General features: G+C 44.6%; 2 protein-coding genes across 3 annotated transcripts in view; one reads left to right on the top strand and one right to left on the bottom strand.

Annotated features, from left to right (window-relative positions):
- Positions 1-557: 557 nt before the first annotated feature.
- Positions 558-4976, top strand: LOC117735511. Of its 2 annotated transcripts, none has more exons than XM_034540173.1 (14): positions 558-674; positions 859-965; positions 1123-1248; positions 1370-1415; positions 1521-1571; positions 1672-1729; positions 1834-1938; positions 2008-2109; positions 2208-2294; positions 2454-2510; positions 2618-2671; positions 3389-3610; positions 3853-3952; positions 4053-4976. In XM_034540173.1, exons 1-14 carry the CDS (start codon positions 614-616, stop codon positions 4113-4115), a joined length of 1239 nt encoding a protein of 412 aa, XP_034396064.1. In that variant the 5' UTR covers positions 558-613; the 3' UTR covers positions 4116-4976. The 2 variants fall into 2 exon arrangements, with proteins under 2 accessions (XP_034396064.1, XP_034396063.1); XM_034540172.1 differs by having other exon boundaries at positions 2190-2294.
- Positions 4977-12507: 7531 nt separating this feature from the next.
- Positions 12508-18527, bottom strand: part of adgrl1a (adhesion G protein-coupled receptor L1a) — a 46707-nt gene continuing 40687 nt past the window's right edge. The window contains exons 23-25 of the mRNA XM_034539572.1: positions 16411-16533; positions 13587-13604; positions 12508-13442 (exon numbers count right to left, since the gene is read on the bottom strand). Of these exons, the coding sequence (XP_034395463.1) occupies positions 12508-13442; positions 13587-13604; positions 16411-16533 (1076 nt within the window). The remainder of the gene's footprint in view (positions 13443-13586; positions 13605-16410; positions 16534-18527) is intronic.

Here is an 18527-nt window from a genome sequence, read left to right as displayed (position 1 = left end):
GTGTTTTCTCGGCGGACCAGGGAAGATGCAGAGTAAATGAAGCGTGCTGTAGCATGGCGGCTTCTGCTTTATCCTTGCACAGTGTGTGCGTGTGTCTGTGTGTGTGTGTGTGTGTCTCATGGTTAAAATATGTCAGTAGGACTGCCATCCTGTGGGTCACCGACCCATCTCCAAAAGATAAAATAATACGCGCAACACAAAAGTGAACATGGACCGGTACAAATGCATCCACCTGATATAGAATCCGTACTGTGCGGGCAGGATATGCTCATGAATGACTCGCAGTCCGTTCAATGCGTGTCTCTGACCTGTAGGACAAGGGCCTCCCCTTGTGTTGGGTTGCAAAACTACAAATCCTCAATGTTGCCACATTTATAATACACTATAATTATATACGTTCAAATCAACAAAACCTAAAGGTTAGAACACTTAAGTAATTCATTTATATACATCCTGTCAGTGTCCCAGATATCTTGAATTTAACAACTGAGTGACGCAGGTGAATGTCGGTGAGTTCACTTTCTTTTCTGATGCACTTCCTGTTTCAATGCTTAACTTCCTCATTAGAAAATCAGTCCACATTGTCGACGGTTCTCTCCATTCCTTCGACAAAATGACCCTTACTACTGCTCTAACCTTCGTGGTTTTGGTTTTCTGTATCGACAAATCATCAGGTAAGATACGGAGCACTGTCGATATGTCTTTCTCTCAATTAATTTCAGTTTTTCAGGACATTCTTTACTTCCTGTAACTTTTAGCCGTGTTTCAGGTTATGTCGTCCCACGTTGCTATTTCAGGGTGTGTATGGAGAGCCACAAGTGTGTTAATGATGCGCTGTACACCTGTATTGTCTCACAGAATGCCCTCAGAAAAACACCTCCTGCAACGACATTAAAGCTGCTGAGAGATTCACGTTCGTCCATCAGTGTCCTGAAAACAGCGAGATCGAAGTGTTCATTAATGGGGTATTTTCATTTACTTTTACACTCTGTGGTATAGTTTATAATTTGTTTTTTTAAAAAAGGTTTTATGGTGCGATAATATGTGCGTTTGATGAAAGTAAGAGACGGTTTGAGGTTGCCAATAACTCCATGTTAATCACAGCTTCTCTCTCCCCAACAGACCCTGCTTGCCATATTGTCTATATCTGGCAATTTGAAGACTTTGGATGAAGACATAATCATTGACAACGATTCAGTCGTTACAAGAAACTGTCAAGACCTGAAAATAAAATGCATAATTCATCTCGTGAGTCTCCCTCTACTGTGATATGTAATTCTATGAATTGAAACCATAAAAGGCATACATATGCACCTGTGAAATACAAACTCTACACTCTCACAATACGGACTTTGATTTTGCTTTTCAGACAGAGACATCTGTAAACGAGGCGTGTTTGGATTATAAAGTTACAGGTGAGGCAATAAGATGTTGTAAATGACTGATTTACCTTTTGAATCTTACATTGCTGATCATATGACACATATGCCCGTTATATATCCGTCCTCTTTGCCTAACAGGGATGCCCAACCCAGATCCCTTTCAGCCACCAACACCACAGAACCTCATCAGTGAGTGGAAGTTTATTCTGAGTGACATTGTTCTTATTCGAGGGCCTCCCAATGTTTTTATTGTTGCTGTTAACTTGTTTGCATTTCATCTGTCCTCCAGTCGGTGGGGCCGGTAATTTGATTTTGGTTATTGGGGCGCTTTGTTATTGTTGTAAAAGGTGAGTCAAATCCCATTTGCAATTGGAATCGACTGTCAATGTCATATTCTCATTCACCTACATAGTATCGGATTCAGAAATGCTTGTTGTGTTTCCTGTGGTAGGAAGTACCACGTTGCACCGGGAGTCGCCTGGTATCTACACATGCTACGTTGCTCTTGTCTTAGAAAAGATGATTTTGACACGACACAAAACAACGGCGATATCAGGTGAGCTAACGTTCAGGAGCTACTTTCAGTGGAGTTGGAGACGTCCTCATCCTTTCTTTTTCATCGTAGGCTGAGCGAAACATGTGCCACAGATCCAGGTGGAAGTGGTGGAAGTGGTGGAAGTGGTGGAAGCGAGCAGGGAAACACACTTGAAAGTGTGCACGTTCACAGGTCAGGCCGCCACGTTAAAAATACAAACATGTTTGTAGTGTTTCATACAATAGGAAGTCTGGACTGTAATCTGCTCAAAGCTGCCTTTGCCTCCATAGCATCGATGCCACGGCTGATGCCCAGGCTCCTCAGTCCTTTAGTCTGGAGCGCAACTCCAGAAAACAGGGAATCCAGTTGCCTGAAAGGTGAGAATGAAAGCTGTTTCCTTTTGCTCGTGCCTGTAGCTCGTCTTCCTTTGTGTTCATATTATAACATTTAGGTGACGTGTCCCCTTTAACTGGAGCAGGTATGAGATTTATCAGAGGAGATTCAGAGCCTTTCTTATCCAGTATTTTGTTTTGCAGTGGAGTCGTGATGATCTCTGATGGTAACGGGGCCTCGGATATTCGAGCCGTGAATAGGTAAGTGCTGGATGGAGTGTGTTAATTATTGGCAGTATGTTTTTATTATTAATAATTGTGCATTAACACACTTATTTAACAACTATTGTATTTGTCTGCCTCGGGAGCTTGAGGGATGATCCAGGAGGAGTGAATGACAACAACAGGAAAGCCATTGATGGGTAAGTCGGTATTCTGCTAATTATAATATAATATAGAGTTAGAGATTTATTATTATTATTTTACCTTTTTCAATCACATTTGTAAGTGTGTTTGTCCTGAGAGGTAAATCTCTTCTTCAATATAAAGTATGTATTAATAATTGTATCTTTACAGCAACTAACAAGTCATGGTAACTTCTGTTTGGGATGTCTGCAAAATGATGACAAATATAAAATAAAAATGTAGAAAATATGCTAAACTATTATTTCCTAATGTTTTCATCCTTGGGGCCAACGTCAGCTGGAGCCGATCCCAGCTGACGTTGGCCGAAGGCAGAGTGCATCCTGGGCCGGTCACCAGACTAGAGAGCAGGGCTGACCTATAAACACACAACTGTCACGCTCACGTCCACACACACACGGCCAGTTTAGAGTAATCAATTAACCTGAGCTGCATGTCTTTGGACTGTGGGAGGAAGCCGGAGAGTCCAGAGGGAACCCACTCTCTTGCTGTGAGGCGACGGTGCAGCTCCATAGATGGATGCCAAATCAGATTGTTTTTTTAAATTTATTTTTTTGTACCTTGGACAATTTGATTTGCCATTGATTGATGTCAAATCCAATTGTCCCAGGTACAAAAATGCACATAGGTAGTGAAAAAAAAGACACAATGAGCTGCAGCACTCATCCTGATGTTGTACATCTGTGAAGTGATAACAGCTGGGAATTCTTCTCCAGGATCGGGGCGATGCACAGTGGATGGACTGCTGGTGATCGTGGTCCCGAAGGTCCCGAAGGTCCCGAAGGTCCCGAAGGTCCCGAAGGTCCCGAAGGTCCCGAAGGTCCCAAAGGTCCTGAAGATCCTGAAGATCCCGAATGTCCTGAAGATCCTGAAGATCCCGAAGATCCCGAAGATCCTGAAGATCCTCAAGGCCAACCGCTGCTGTCGGATCATCAGCGGTGAGACTTCCTCTTTCACTGTCGCGTTCCAATTTCCAGTCTTCCTTCATACCTCGTTTCCTTTTTGGCTGTTGTTTGGACAGCTGTCAGGGAGTAGCTTCTACGAACTGCTCCCCTACCTCCACACCAAAGTCTGACTTCAGAACCCGTCTGACGTCTGCATGGAGAGCGAGCAATAACCAAGCGTTGCTGTTTTTCTGCAGAAGGCTCACGTCTCCATTCCTTGTTGTTTCTGTCTCCAGAGCTGCCAACCGAGGTGTTGACATGACAGGGAAAGCCGTAGCTTTGGTGGACAAGCGCGGCTTTGACGCAGACCGGGTCAGCAGGCCCTCGGCGGTACCGGTAAGTGGGAGGCTTTCTCTAGGCTTCATAATGTACTTTCTGTGAAAATGCTGTTTTTATTATTTCTTTGATTTGGCAATTGTTTTGTTTTGCTGCACAGGAAACTGACGTGGAGTCAACGCCCGACATGAACACTGCAGTATACATGAATATTGATTTATAAAATAGATATATATAAAGAATAAATACATGATATTAATAACAATAATAATAACCAAAGTATTCTCACATGTGGTGCATTTACTGGCAGCTCCTTTGGGATCAAGCTTTTATCTAAATAATAATTTCGCTCTTGATGAGCGTGCTCTCTTTTTTTTCTCACAATATCAGGCGATATATTCTCTACATGTGCCAAAGTGATCGCGACACATTGAAATCATTCTGATGCCGCACGTTTTTCTTCAGGAAAAATTAGACAACCACGGTGGAAATCGGTGTTGTCTAACGTGTTGCTTTCAGCCTATTCATCGGCATGTGATCAGTCAATCAGACGGATTGGATAACATATTCATTTGGGTCATTGTTTTTAAATATACATTAATAGCAACAACAACAACAACAGCAAAAACTCAAGTGTTACTGAGAATATAAAGTACTTGACCAAAGGAGGGGTGGACCATGTCAGCTAATGCACCACATACAGATATGTATATTAATATACTTGTATAACAGGTATAATGTATAGTATGAATACATATTTATGAACTAAACATATATATATATATATATATATATATATATATATACAGAGAGAGAGAGAGAGAAATTATATCATATGCTCTTAATGACATAATAAATGCAAAGCATGCAGTATGAATCACAACACCTTTTTTTCTTCTTTTTTTTATACTCTGTATTTGTGAATTCAGAGCTCTTATCGTGATTCTGTATTTTTTTTCTTTTCTTGGTTATGTCTTTTAGTTGCATTGCTTTTGCTTTTGAGTTGATCAATGTGTATGGAAATAATGATATTAATGAATACAGTATGATGAATTATGTTTTTGAATTAAATTGTTTAAATCCATCTTGGATTTCACTGCCTGGTCATTTTTTTTTACCTTGGTTTCTAATCAATTGAACAACTGAGGGCAAACGCAGCTGGAGTATCAACCTATTACCACTAGGGGGCAGTCAATAGTCATGAGTCCTGCACCACTCAGGTACAAAACAACTTAATTACGCCTCTTATTACTATTGTTGAATGACGCAAATGCAATTACATGGGTATTTATTCCTGATAATTTTACTGTCACCTACAAGCCAAATATTGTAGATACTGTATTCATATGTCAAACACTATGGGTGGGGCTAAAAGCCTTTTGTTTCAATAAATGAAGGCCTCCTTATGGTTGTAATTTGTTGTTAGTTGATTATTGAGTGATGATTTACGCGATCAGTGTATGTTTCATTTGATTTTCTAGTATAGGGCTCTGATTAATTAATAAACCAATAAAGAAATGGTAATTACATTAAACATCACTTGGTAGTTAAAGTGTTAGAAACCTATGTTACAGTATTTTAAAGAGGTGTTGTGGCTTGATGGATGGTTTAATTACAGTGAATGTAATACTCCCCTTCTCTCTATCTCTTGTGATCTGCTGAGAGTTGTTGATATGCAATGTCTTATTCTATTTTAAGCTTTTCCCAAATGTGCAATGACCTTGAAAAAGCCCCCTTTTTACCTCTCTGGTGGACTGAGTACCCAGAGGAGAGTGAGTCGGGGGTGGTTGTCGCTCGTGTTTTGGCGCGTCTGTGTGTGAAAGCGGTACTGTACCAGTGGAAAGAGGGTGATTGAATGGTCAAAGCCTCACAGCCTCCCCCTCTCAGGGAGTTTCACTGAGGGGTCGTGAGCGAGGAAGGGGCTGGGCGGATTGGCTCATCCCGCGTGTGACATGGGTGGAGAAAAAGAAGGATAGAGGCTGTAATTATGGATGATTCCTGTACGCTCTGATGCACATAATAATTAAATATTGGCTACTTAGTTAGCAAACACACTCGGCTGCGAACAGGTTATCATGAGCAGTCAAGGAAACCAAACTCAGTGGGCGCTGAACACTGATCACACCACTTCGGCCCTAAGAAGGCTTTAGGGAAGCGAGATGGGCTGCAATAACCCAGACACTTAGTTGTCTTATCCCTAACTGATCTCTCGTTGATCACAATGTTTATGATTCCTCTGGAGTGTGCTAAAGGTCGCCTACAGTAGTGTGCTGCTGTGGCTTAACGGACAGCTGCACACAAACGGGGGCTGCATTCACAAGTCAGTAAGCTGTACTCGCACGGCAGTTATTAAAAGATTACATCGGGGGAATCACGCCACGCTGTATGATTAATTAACCTTGACTGATGCTTTGTAAAGAGGAATCCAGCTGAGCGAGTAGGCCCACAGGTTCCGCTTGTACATACAGCACGTGTGAGAAGGTCGAAGGCATCCCCCTGCAGTTGGTCACGATAATACTGAGTCAGGGAGAAACTAAACTTTTTGCTTTCTCCAGATTAGTATGGGACCCGTCCCCTCGTCCTTCCCTATTACTAATCCCCGTGTTGTTGGGTTTTGTCTCCCTAAACTGGCATCTTGCTTTTTTTTCCCTCTGCGCCTCTCTGATCACTGTGCGTCGTATTCTTTTTGGCCACACATACCAGTATTTGGCATACTCATCATCTAAACCGCCCAGGTCACAATCTGCATATGCAAACGGTGTGTGGTTCAAAGGGGAGCCGACGCAGGAAGAGACTTGGCTTCAGTCCCCTGGCCTCCCGTGGTACAGCGACGAGCAGCACAATGCTGACGTATCCTGCAGCACGGACCATGAATAAAACATCGGCACTGTATTAGTGCTAAAAGATGGCTGTTCGTTTCCAGTTTGAATCATGAGGTCGGTATGTCGATGGCATATGCATGTGGCGCCGGGAAAGATTCATTTTGAAATCATTTCTGTGTGCTTTTATCACATGGGGCACATGCGGAAGCACACAATCAATTGTGCTGCACTTAGGCGTACAACCACACACGACGACAACAACAACAACAACAACAACAACAACAATTGAGCCGTTTAAGATGTTCCCAGAGAAACCCTGACGCATAAACAGTGTATATTTTCAATAGTTTTTTATTAATATGTGCTGATACAAGGTCGCTATGACCTGCGATGACGCAAACACTCACAACAACAACAAAAAAAAAATCATCCCCTTTGGCCCAGACAGCTGTCGAAGCAACAATCGTGAGAAAATAAAACAAAAAGAACCAATTAACATTATTCTTTAAAGAAAAACAGAAACAGAATCGAGGTGTTGTATTAACCTCAGTTTACAAATGTCTCAGTGGTACATGATCAATTATGTATTTGTATAGAAAAGTCACAGAAAGCTCTGGAAATGGTGCTAGATGTATAGAACCCGACATGACACGATATTAGCACTCGTCTTTTCTACCAAAGCCTACAGCCTGTTATGTAAAACCACTATTTCAGGGATGTTACAATACTGTCCAGGTTCTACTGTACTGAGCTAATTAATACAGCCCTTAGCTGAGACTCAGAATACCCCACTCACACCTGCTACAGCCAGCTATTCTACCTCTGATGATGGACACAGATCGTCTCAGGCAGCATTTCCTGGCCTGTCGCCATTGGACGATCATGGGATGGAGATCAATACAGCCGAGGACAGGCACATGCAGGCACAGTTCTGCTCCTCCACGCTCTCAGAGACGGTGCACTCGGCGGAGGAAAAGGAAGAAATAGAAAAGTAAAAACATGCCTACGGATTCATCCTGCTGTATGTGTATATATATATATATATATATATATATATATATATATATATATATATATATACGTTAACGAGAAAGCAGCTGACGCATGTCTTTCTCCAAGTCAGTGTATAAAACTACCTATCCTGACACTATATGATACTAAAAGATATGTTTGTTTTGGTTTTGGACCTTGGGGTCTCTATGTAGAGTGTGCCTCACAGGTTTAAGAGACGCCCATCCTACACAGAAGCCCCTCTGATGTTGGTCCCACCCTGTGCATCAAAGATGGCCTGAATTTGCTGGCACAGCACCACGGACACATAATCAACACGAAAGAGAAAAAAAGCACAATCCTCCATCACTGGGTTTATGCCATACCCCTAGATATTCTTAAAACAACTTTATAAGTGTCTATAAGAGTCATGTGGACACGTAACAACAGACCAATAACAAAATAGTACTACTTTATCATTGTTTACATTTGCCTTTTAAAAATCTGTATAGTAAAATCTGCATTTGTCTCTAAAAATCTTGCTTTACTCAGGCTGCTGCGGCAGTGGATTAATTTTCACATTTCTTTAAGGAAGCATCCATTGGACCGAACAAACACTCGCGCCACCGTTCTTCCTCTACAGACAGTTGAGATCTGACATGCCAGCTCGATCAATTCAGACAATAAAGTGATGACCTGTGGACTGCAAACCACCGACAGAAAGAAGCCGTCTGAAACAAGGCAGCACATCAATCTCCTTATCTCCTGCAAACCCGCCATCTTCTCTCTCTCTATAACTGCCTATGGCTATGAATTTGTGAGATCTCTGCTGATGTTGTCTCCTCTCGGTCCGGTCTTTGCAGACATAATGACCTCCTCTGCTGCACAGTTGAACTCACACGCCAACCTCCTGGTGTAATATGGGCCAGACAAATCATTGGTAAAAAAAATAAATAAATAAAATAAAAACGTCTTTGTGTGGAGGGGTCAACTGTGAGTAAATGGAAAAAGCCTGCTGGGACCTCCGCTGTCTAATGATAGACTGAACAATGCCACAGCTCACTCTCCACTGACACTAAGCAGCAGGGGTGAGACAGCACAGTGTCAAAGGTCGGGCGTCCCACCTTTTAAACAACTTCACCACCCGACCACTGGAGCACATGCATGACAGGCTTGCTACCGGTATGGAAGAGAGGAGTTTTGTCCGGCTGAGACGGAGAAAAGAAAGGAGAAAAAAAGAGCGAGGGCGAGTTCACTGCAGTAAATAAGTACCTACTGTGTTATTATTCTAATCACTGGTTTGTAAGGGCTTTGAATGGCAGAGGAACTCCCGTTGTGTCAGCCTCCGTCCAACAGCATGGGCTGCAGACCTTCTATAATCACTATCATTTACCACAGTACAGCACTCCCCTTTTTTATTGAGGTATTAATCTGGGATAAACAAAGCTTTTGACAAAACAAATTAACACTCTCAAAGAAGTGCTGCGCTAATGGAGTCCACCGAGATTGATATTAAAATGCGGATGAGATGCGGGGGAGAGCGAGGAAAAAAGAGAAGGGGAAAAAAAGAAAAGAAAGAGAAGCAGGCCCAAGGTGACGCACATATTCCTGCTCTCAAGGGGGGGGGGGGGGGGGGGAGTGCCTGTCTAAACAGTGTTTCTCCCCCGTGGCGCATCCCGGCTGAGCAGTAGAGATCAGCATCGGCACATTATGTCAAATACAATGAGGGAGGGATGGAGTTAATGATGATGCCGATGAGAATGATGGGTATAAAGATGATGATGGCCGTCTTGAGGTTCCCAATAACACTTCCGCCCTGGAGTGAATTGTTTCATCTTCAGTCCTGCTTGTTAAAATACATTCAGTTGTCCTCGGTTGACCCCCCCCCACACCCACCCACCCCACCACCCAGCCACCGAGATCCGCCCTTTCACATTGTCCAGCACTGCAGCAGAGCAGAATACATGTGCATATTGTCTTTTCATTTGTAAACACGGACAGCTCCCAGGTTCAGCTGCAAATCCAAGTCATGTACCATCAAAGCGGTATTGCACACATCCCCCCCCCCCACACCCACCCCCCCGTGGCTCAAGTGGTGATATTAGGGCCGTCTCTCTGAGCCTCATCGAGCTCCGTGCCCCGTACAATGTTACTTGCACAAGTGATTTGAATAACAAGAATACATGATGGAGAATCCTTGTAATCCCTCTCCCTTATCTGTCTTTAACCCCCCCCCTCCCCCTCTCTCTTTCAGCCCCAGGAGCCACAGCTGAAAAGCTGTCCTTTGGGTGCTCTTAGAAGTGGGACAGCCAGGCCCTATCCAAATGTCACACTGCAGTGGAAGCATCTATTTTCTGTCCACACATCCACACTCTTTCACTTAGCGCAGGTGAACTGAAAACACCATGAATAAATCAATGTGAATTAGTATTCGCAAAAAAAACATATTTGAAAGAAACGGATAAATAAACCATAACAAATACCTATAAATACAGCGTAGAAGAAGGCAAACTCTCAGTATTTTTTCTTTAAAGGTCCGACAGCTGGATGAAAGCAGCCTCTCTCTGTTGACAGCTAATAATTTCTCAAATGTATCGCTTGCATAAGTCAACCCTGCTTGTCTTTTTCATGGTATATGGTTATCATATGTCGTCCCGAGGCTGTCTGATTCATCCTGTCCCCCTTGTACCTAAACGCCACGGTAAGAGCAACTTCCATTTGAGGCTGAGAAGTATGGCAGCTCTCTGAGATGGATCCCCCTTTTGTCTGATGAGCATTCAAGTCGTGTAACACACACACACACACACAGAAAAAAAATCTTCAAAAGTGTGCGCACATACAAAAGTCTGGTGTGCACGGCGGCTCGCACACACTGGACACACACAAGCAGCCACTCAGACACATTCATACTTAGACACACGCGCACGAGAAATTGAGGAATTGTCACATTAGGCTGTGGATAAATGCTGAATCTATCGTTAGGAAACAGCAAAATGCAATATTCTCTGATAGCAAAACAAACGTCATTATTATACATGCTAGAACCCATGTGGTTAAAAGTATGTAATCTGGTTATATGGTCCAAATAATACAAGAACAAACCAAATCCCTCTGTGGATTCTGTCGCTCACCCACAATGCTTCATCGTGCCTGTGAGGCACACGATGACATTTGGTCGACATCTACGTTGCTCGCCTTCTGCAATTCCACCCCGGGAAAGTCAAAAAGGTCAAACATTAACAACATGTAACGGATTATATCACAGAAAAATTGTGCCGGAATATTTTTTCTTTTGTTTCCGTTATATCATTTGTATAAATACAATCTACTACACATTATAATCTGTCTCTCTCTCTCTCTGCCTTTCTCCCCTTTTTAACTGAGTGGCACAGAAGAGCGAGAGAGCGAGAGATCAAGCGACGGGGGAGAGAGAGAGAGAGAGAGAGAGAGAGAGAGAGAGTGTTCATCATTCAGTTCACAAACTCCAAAACATTTTATTTTTTTCTTTCGTTGGTTTCTTTGCAGTACAAGAAGTCATTTTTCATATCATTTGTTACTTTGTGTTGCTTTTGATCATCTGGTGTCTTTATTTACATAGTAGGAATAAAGTAGATTCACGTGTGGCTCCTATGTACACGGCTATACCGATTGGTCGACCAGTGAGTTTGCGGTGTTTACAGTCTCGTCTTGTCACAACCACACACAGGAAACAAGTCCACTTCAACTGGCTAGGCTCTAACAGCAAAGTACAGGGGAAGGGAGGGGGCGGGTGGGGGGGAGGGCGACACCAGTCCACTCTTGCAGCCACCCCCCCACCAAAGGATGCGGACCCAAAGTCAACACATTGAATACTCTCTTCAAAAAACAAAAGCAAGGCAGTCATTTAACTTTTTCAAATGCCTGAAGCAAACAACCAGAGAGAACAGTGGAGGTGATGATTGGCCGGCCTCGTGGATGCAGGTGCAAGCGGCTCTTCGGTCTCCGTCTCCGCCTCTCTACTCCACTTCTGTACATTGTCGCCGATTCACAGCAAGAGAAAATATGAAGGCAACTACTCTGAATCTGCTCCCACTGCCTGCTTGGAACAAAGGCTCTTGTTCCCTTTTACTTAGATGGAGTACTGTTTTCACTTTTGATGTTCGGTAATGAGCACTTCTGGATGATTGTATGTGTGTGTGTGTGTGTGTGTGTAGGTGTGTGTGTGTGTTTGCCTTGTGAATGCTCTAGTTTCTGTTCTGGCTCAATAAAAGATATTTTTGGCAACAATGAGGAGCTTTCGGTGAGACATTTTTTTAGGTTATAATAGTGTACTATTTTCCCTGTCTCCACAGCTAACTACTCCGATCAAAAAAGACCTATATGGATGTAAGAAAGGGAAATGAGAGTAAATATAACATGATATTCCCATCTCAGGAACCAGGTCTGAAGAGAAATTACATACCAAAAAACTTTCACTAAGTTTTTTAAAGTTTTTAACTATCTGAAGGTAAAGGGGGTGGATCGGTACATTCAGAGTGCTGGACTTGGCCTTAGGGTACCAAAGGAACTGGGGATAACTGGGGTTGGAGAGACACCCATCACTCATCTCCTTAAGACGAGGGAGGGTTCAAGATAAAGGCTGATTCTGCAGAGTCAGCCACGACTCCCCATGAAGGTCACTCTGCTCATCTGTTAGCTAAATAAAAGTCAAGAGAAAGAAAGGCAACCAAACAAGCCGAAAGTGGAGAGACACGAGAACGAGGCGGGCTGGGAGGGCGGCTTTCGCCATCACATTAGTCTCCAAGTTCCTCCTCCAGGCTCCAGTCACAGGCTGGTGACCAGCTGCATCTGTCCGTCTCCCTCATTGTGGGCAGGCTCCTGGGCCTGGTGTCCCTCCCCACTTGGTCTCCGGGGTGGCGCCTGGTAGAAGGTCTGCATGGGGGCCCCACGGGAGCCCAGGGCGGGCCTCCCTGAGCTGTAGTACAGCTCCTCCGGGGGCTGGGCTGAACGGGGGACCACCTCCAGGGGCTCAGGACTGCTGTCGGGGTAAGGTGAGTCTCGCAGGTTGGTGATGCTGGTGTACAGGGAGTCACGGGCAGGGGAGTCTGGCGCTCTGTTGCCCGCCTGCCCACTAGCACTCTGGCCGCTGTGGCCGAGGCTTTCGGTGAGGTCGGCCGTGTAGCTCTCTGACTCTTCCGGATCGCTTTGGTAGAGGACCGACTGGGCTCGCTGCAACAACAGGGGCTCCTCCAGAGCTTTATAAAGCAGCTCCACATCCTGCGGGGTGCGCTGCCGCCCCTCTCTCAGAAAGTCCTCGTCTTCATCCATGCTCATAGACAGCTCTGGCCCGGCCCCGGTGGTCCCCCGACCAACCCCACCGTGAGGACGTCCCCTGGCCAGGCTGCCACACACCCTGTCCCCTACGTCGCCTCCTGCTCCTCCTCCTCCTCCTCCTCCTCCTCCTCCTCCTCCTCCAACGCCACCTCTTAGGTTGTTGTGCACAAGCTCAGAGATGATCATTTTTTCGAAGGCAGCGGCATCAGAGAGGTTTCGTCGGATGCCGCCGCCTCCCAGTGCCTCCGAGCCGCGGGGATTGAGGAGGGGCGGGGGACTGTCTCCGCCCCCACCACCAAGGAAGTCACAGCTGCCCCCGCCCACACCCCCTGGGCCACTGCGCAGGGAGTAGCTGTTATTGAAGTTACCATTCAAGGGCAGGGTTTCCATCCCACAGGGGTCGCGGGCCTTTGATAACGTGCTCTCTGGACCCAAACACACATAGAAGAGAGACAGGAGACAGAGGTTTTTGGCATTATTATGATACAGACAAGATTAAAGTGTTGGTAAGAACAGAGGAATACATATCAGATAGTGAAATTACGTGAACTGGGGTGAATTAAACTTACTTGGATCACGGAAGGTTCCTATGTGTCCCAGAGAAAGTCATGTGAAGTGAATAAAATGAAAGACACTAGTCAGTAAGTGTTCTTTAATGGTGTAACATTAAGTTGATTAATTCATTATTAAGACATTACAAAAGGGAACCATTAACGGAATAAAAAATATCCTTGTCCATCGACCCCTTTTCTTTTCTCTCTCTCTCAAACTCGATATCAAACCCTCCAAATCGCAGAAATGCACATTAACTCTGATTTATGCAAAACTTGGATCTGTTTGTTTGACACCGTATTCCTCCAACATTTACATCTAAGCCAAAGAAAATGCTCTGGATATTTATTTACCACTGTCAGTGGTGATACTTGGGAGAAATACATAATTCATACAAAAACCTTGTACAGTAGCAGTTATGTTTATTTTACGACTTTCTTTCAACACACCACATATGTTGTGCTTTTTCTCTCAAATTACGATCACACAGCAAAGCAAAAAAACCACAGCCTCAAAAGCATTTTTCTTCTTCCTTTTTTTTTATATGTGTAGTATGACTTTAATCAACGTTCTTCGGCGGTGGTGTCGGTAATTAAACATTCTAATGAAGTGCTCTCCTTACTTCCTCTCCCACTCTCTTCTAAAAATGTCTTGGCTGCCAAGCCCGTGGCCATCAGGCTTGACGTATTGTGCAGAGAGGTTTTAAAATATTTAACAGAAACGCCTCCTTAAATTTCAGTCCTCCGACACGAGGCCTGATACACTGCGGGTGCACTCTCAGCCTGCAAGCAGCCACACAGTCACAGTTCTGCCTTACCGAGTAAATATTAGTGCTGGAGTGAAGCAATTACCAGAACATTAAGCAGTTTTATGCATCCAAAGAAGGGTTTAGGGTAAGTATTCAAACACACACACACACACACACACCTGAGTTACCTGCACCTTGATGGACCGCCCCAGCTGCCTGGTCCTTTTCTACAGCCCCGTCATAATTTAAACTACTTTTTTTGTTCTGCCTGGGAACAGGAAAAAACTCTCCTGAAGATTTCTGGCAGTCACAGCTGTAGCTAAACTTCTAAATCAATTTGTGGCTGTTCTCATGAAGATTTGAGATCTGACCAGATGGCTGTTTAGGCTGTAAGCGCTGTTTGGCTCGGTGCTGCTCAGCCTCGTGAATCTGTCTGACAGCTACAAAGTCTGAAAAAAAACAACAGACTCTGGCACACGCACACACACACACACACACTCACGTGCACGCACGCGTGCGCGCACACACACACACAGGCTAAAAGCTATATGACATAAGCTAAAACAAAATGCTGAGATTACATGATGGGCTGTAGTATTTATTGATCATTAATTTATATTCATGATTCATCATTTTATGAATTGTATCCATTTGGCGTGGATAGCTTATCGGCTTCGGTCAGCGTGGGTATTTCTTACTCGCAAAGATCCCTGATGGTAAACCGACAACTGGCCTTTTGAAATTGAAACTTTTCAACCAGAGAATGGAAAGAAGGCTCTCCTGGCTTTTTGTTTACCATGCGTGCTCTCCTCCTCCGGTAGCGACAGCGTGGAGATAACATGGGACTACTGGGACTTGAACAGCTCTCCTGTTGCAGGACAAAGCCGCGGCCCATGTCGGCTCTCAGATCGCCATGACAACCCTCAGCAAAAGTCGCGTTGACACGGCCCTGGATGAGCAACGCAGGCTCCACACCAGCACGCGCAATGCAAAGGTTACCTCGCCGAGCAAGTGTGAGGCTTTTGGAGGAAACGACGAGAGCAAAAGCTCTGCAATCGAGGAAATATTGTTGAGGGTTGCGTGTGTTGTCAGAGAAAAACAAAAGATAAATAGGAGTGGGAAACAATATGCTCTTGACAGCATCGCTGTACAAATGGAAGACGCGTTTGTCCATCTGAAGGAGCTTGATATGCTTGGTTAGCATAGTTGAAAGCAGAGACGTCTGCTAAACTTGGTGACAACACACCCGTCCACATGTGCAAAATCCTTCAATCTGATTAGATTAAAGTCTGATTTGGTGGGATGATGCTGTCCACAAACAGTCCAGGTAATGCACCTGTACAGCTGCTTACCTTTTTGACCTTTTTGACCTTTTTGACGGACGATGATCGGCAGGCGACCGTCAACCCGAGGCCACAAAGCGTTTGGAGCGGGTCTTAATATCGCCACATCTGTGGTCTGTAACAGCTATCTAACAGCACCAGCAATTTCTTACTCACACAAAAATTATTATTATTTCCCCATTCGTTTAAGGTAAAAACCCCATCCGACATCTCCAGTAGAGGCATAAGACATTCGTTACCGTAAATTATTTCTTTATTTTGGTCAACCTTTTCTTGGCCTTGTGTATGTCTAGCCTTGTGATGTGAGGCTACCGGTGCGCCGCCACCACTATTGAGCATTTAGCTCTTTTCTACCGGTGCGCCAACACTATATATTTCTCTCTGGTTTTCTTTTCCCTGGTGGGCGTTTTTCCACATTTGGTTGGTAGAATAAGCTGTTTCTGATGATGCGCTCCATCAAGATTTCTCTCTTTTGTTCTTCATCCCGCCAGATGCTCATTGTGTGTGGGTGTGCTATTGTGCATTTTGTTGGAGTGAATGAGTACGTTTTCGACCGGTGACACCGAGCGCTCTCTCTTTGTTGTGTGTCTGGCTAACTAATATTATGACCTATATTTCATGTATCTATGTCTATTGTAGCCTGATGATATGCCACGCTGATTTGTTCACTGCAGAGATTCCTCCGCACACACACACACACACACACACACACACACACACACACACACACTGGAGTGTTTCGGAGCTAACCGGTAGAGTTGAAGACACCAGGGGAGGGTGGTGTGAAGCTCTCAGCCAGCAGAGTGTTGTAGGGAGAGGTGCCAGTGCGAGTCTGTAACACCGGGTTCGTCAAAAGGTGGTTGCCCATGGTCGCTGCAAGACAAAAACATTTAAAGAATAAACAGTCGTAAACAGGCTCTTGTTTTTTTTTGTCTCAAATGTAAGCAAAGCAATCACAAGCAGAAACACAACGCACACAATAGGTGTAACGCTCCGAACCTCACGTTTCCAGACTAGGCAATAACATCTGGAATCATAAAAAAAAAATATTTACTGTTTATTCATATGGGGTCATTTTTTTTGTTATGCCTGTGCTTTATGGAGTAATGCATTTCACAGTGTTTCTCCTCAATGTTTATGACTGCTGATTGTAACCTTTGAGTAAAAATACAATTGCAGGGGGAAAGGTGCCGTTTGCAGCATTGCCATTATTTGTTTTTTTCCTTTTTGGCTCCTGACAATGTAGTGAGATGGGGTAGAACAGTAATGCACGCCATTATGCAGTCTAGGGGTGCAGCCATTGAAACACAGTTAATTTCCCAGTGCAATGTGAATGCCACTACAAGACAAATATAATTCAAGGAAATGGCACACACGGAATGTTGTATAATGCCCATGTATGGCTCCAGCCGCAGGCAACTCCAACAGAAATGCCATGAAATTAAAAATAGGACAGCATGACGGAGAGTCGTCCCGGGCAAAGTGCAACCTTCAGGTCTCGCGCCTACCGTTCATCACGCAGCAAGGGAGCAGGGAATTCAAAAAATAAAATATAATATGCACTCACACAGCTATTTATTTGCCATTTCCCCTCCTCCTACACTTCCGCTGTCCATCTTTCTGGCATGCCACACAAACCCCATCTCCCTCTATTCTCTGGCTCGTTTTGGCTGTGTCTCATCTAAACCACATTTCCTCAGTTCCTCGTGCCAGGATTTTTTTACAAACAACACCAAATTAGTTGGGATTAGCTCCCTGCGCGTACCTCACAGGAATATCCTGTAGAAAATTAAAGGAACTAGCTTTAAGTGGGGAGAGAAAGTAGGGCAGGTGTGCGTGTGTGTGTGTGTGTGTGTGTGTGTGTGTGTGTGTTCTTCATGCCGTGTTCTGGACACATTACTATTCTCAGGAAGAGATTGTGGATCATAAAGAAGTGAAGTGGAGAAATCAAAGAGAGATGCCAGTTATAACGACGCAGCGTCTCTCCTCCAGATTTGGCCTCTTTAATTCCTCCTCCACGATGGCGCCTCTCTCTGTCTCTCGCTTCTCTTCTCTTCTCTTCTCCCTCCCTCCCTCCCTCCCTCCCTGCCTCCCTCCCTTCGTCTTTAACTTTCTGCCAACTGACAAACTTTTCTCAGAAGCACAACAAAATAAAGGCTTCACCGCACAGTTGTTTGTGTTTGACAGCACAACATGAAAGGATGCACATTGTGTGCCTCAACAGCCCTGGTGATTGCTCTGTCGTGACGAAAAGCTCCGGAAACTGACCCGCCCGACCACACACACACACACACACACACACACACACACACACACACACGCACACACAGATAGATACGTACACCCCCTCATCCATGCAGCTCACTCAGAGCCCCCTCTCCCTCAAACCCGGCCTTGCTACTGTCACTCTCCCCGATTAGAATAATTACCCCCTGTTCATTCACACGCTAATCAGTTCATTAAAAACAAAATGGATGAAATTAGCATAGAGAGTGACGGCTGATTTAGCGACTGCCTCTGTTGCCATCATCAACACCCCCACCTCCACGCTCCGGGAACCCGAGCCAACCTGGATCGTCTCCGTGTTACTGATGACTGCAGCGGTGACGCCACCAGTCGCTGAGGCCGAGACAATCGGTGACTGCATACACATTTTTCACTTCTTAAAATAATTGCTAGTGCGCTATTTCATGTGCTGCGGGGGGAGTTCAGTGGGGAGGGCATGCGTCATTGCATTCAGGCGAAGAAGAAATGGATGCAATTGATCCCGTGACACTATAAAAAAAATGCTGCGAGGACAGAGTTCAAACTAGGGCTGGCAATCTCGGGTTAACTTGCAGCTATAACAATATTTTTTCTAGGATGAT

Source organism: Cyclopterus lumpus, chromosome 8 (assembly GCF_009769545.1).
Source record: "Cyclopterus lumpus isolate fCycLum1 chromosome 8, fCycLum1.pri, whole genome shotgun sequence".
NCBI classification, from domain to species: Eukaryota; Metazoa; Chordata; class Actinopteri; order Perciformes; family Cyclopteridae; genus Cyclopterus; species Cyclopterus lumpus.
The sequence above is the reverse complement of the archived record's forward strand: the minus strand, read 5'-3'. Positions and strand labels throughout refer to the sequence as shown.

Coding starts and splice junctions, on each gene's coding strand:
- LOC117735511 (XM_034540172.1), top strand. CDS start 614: ATGACCCTTACTACTGCTCTAACCTTCGTGGTTTTGGTTTTCTGTATC. Junction 1,730..1,833: donor CTTTGTTATTGTTGTAAAAG/GTGAGTCAAATC, acceptor TTCCTGTGGTAG/GAAGTACCACGTTGCACCGG. Junction 2,672..3,388: donor AACAGGAAAGCCATTGATGG/GTAAGTCGGTAT, acceptor ATTCTTCTCCAG/GATCGGGGCGATGCACAGTG.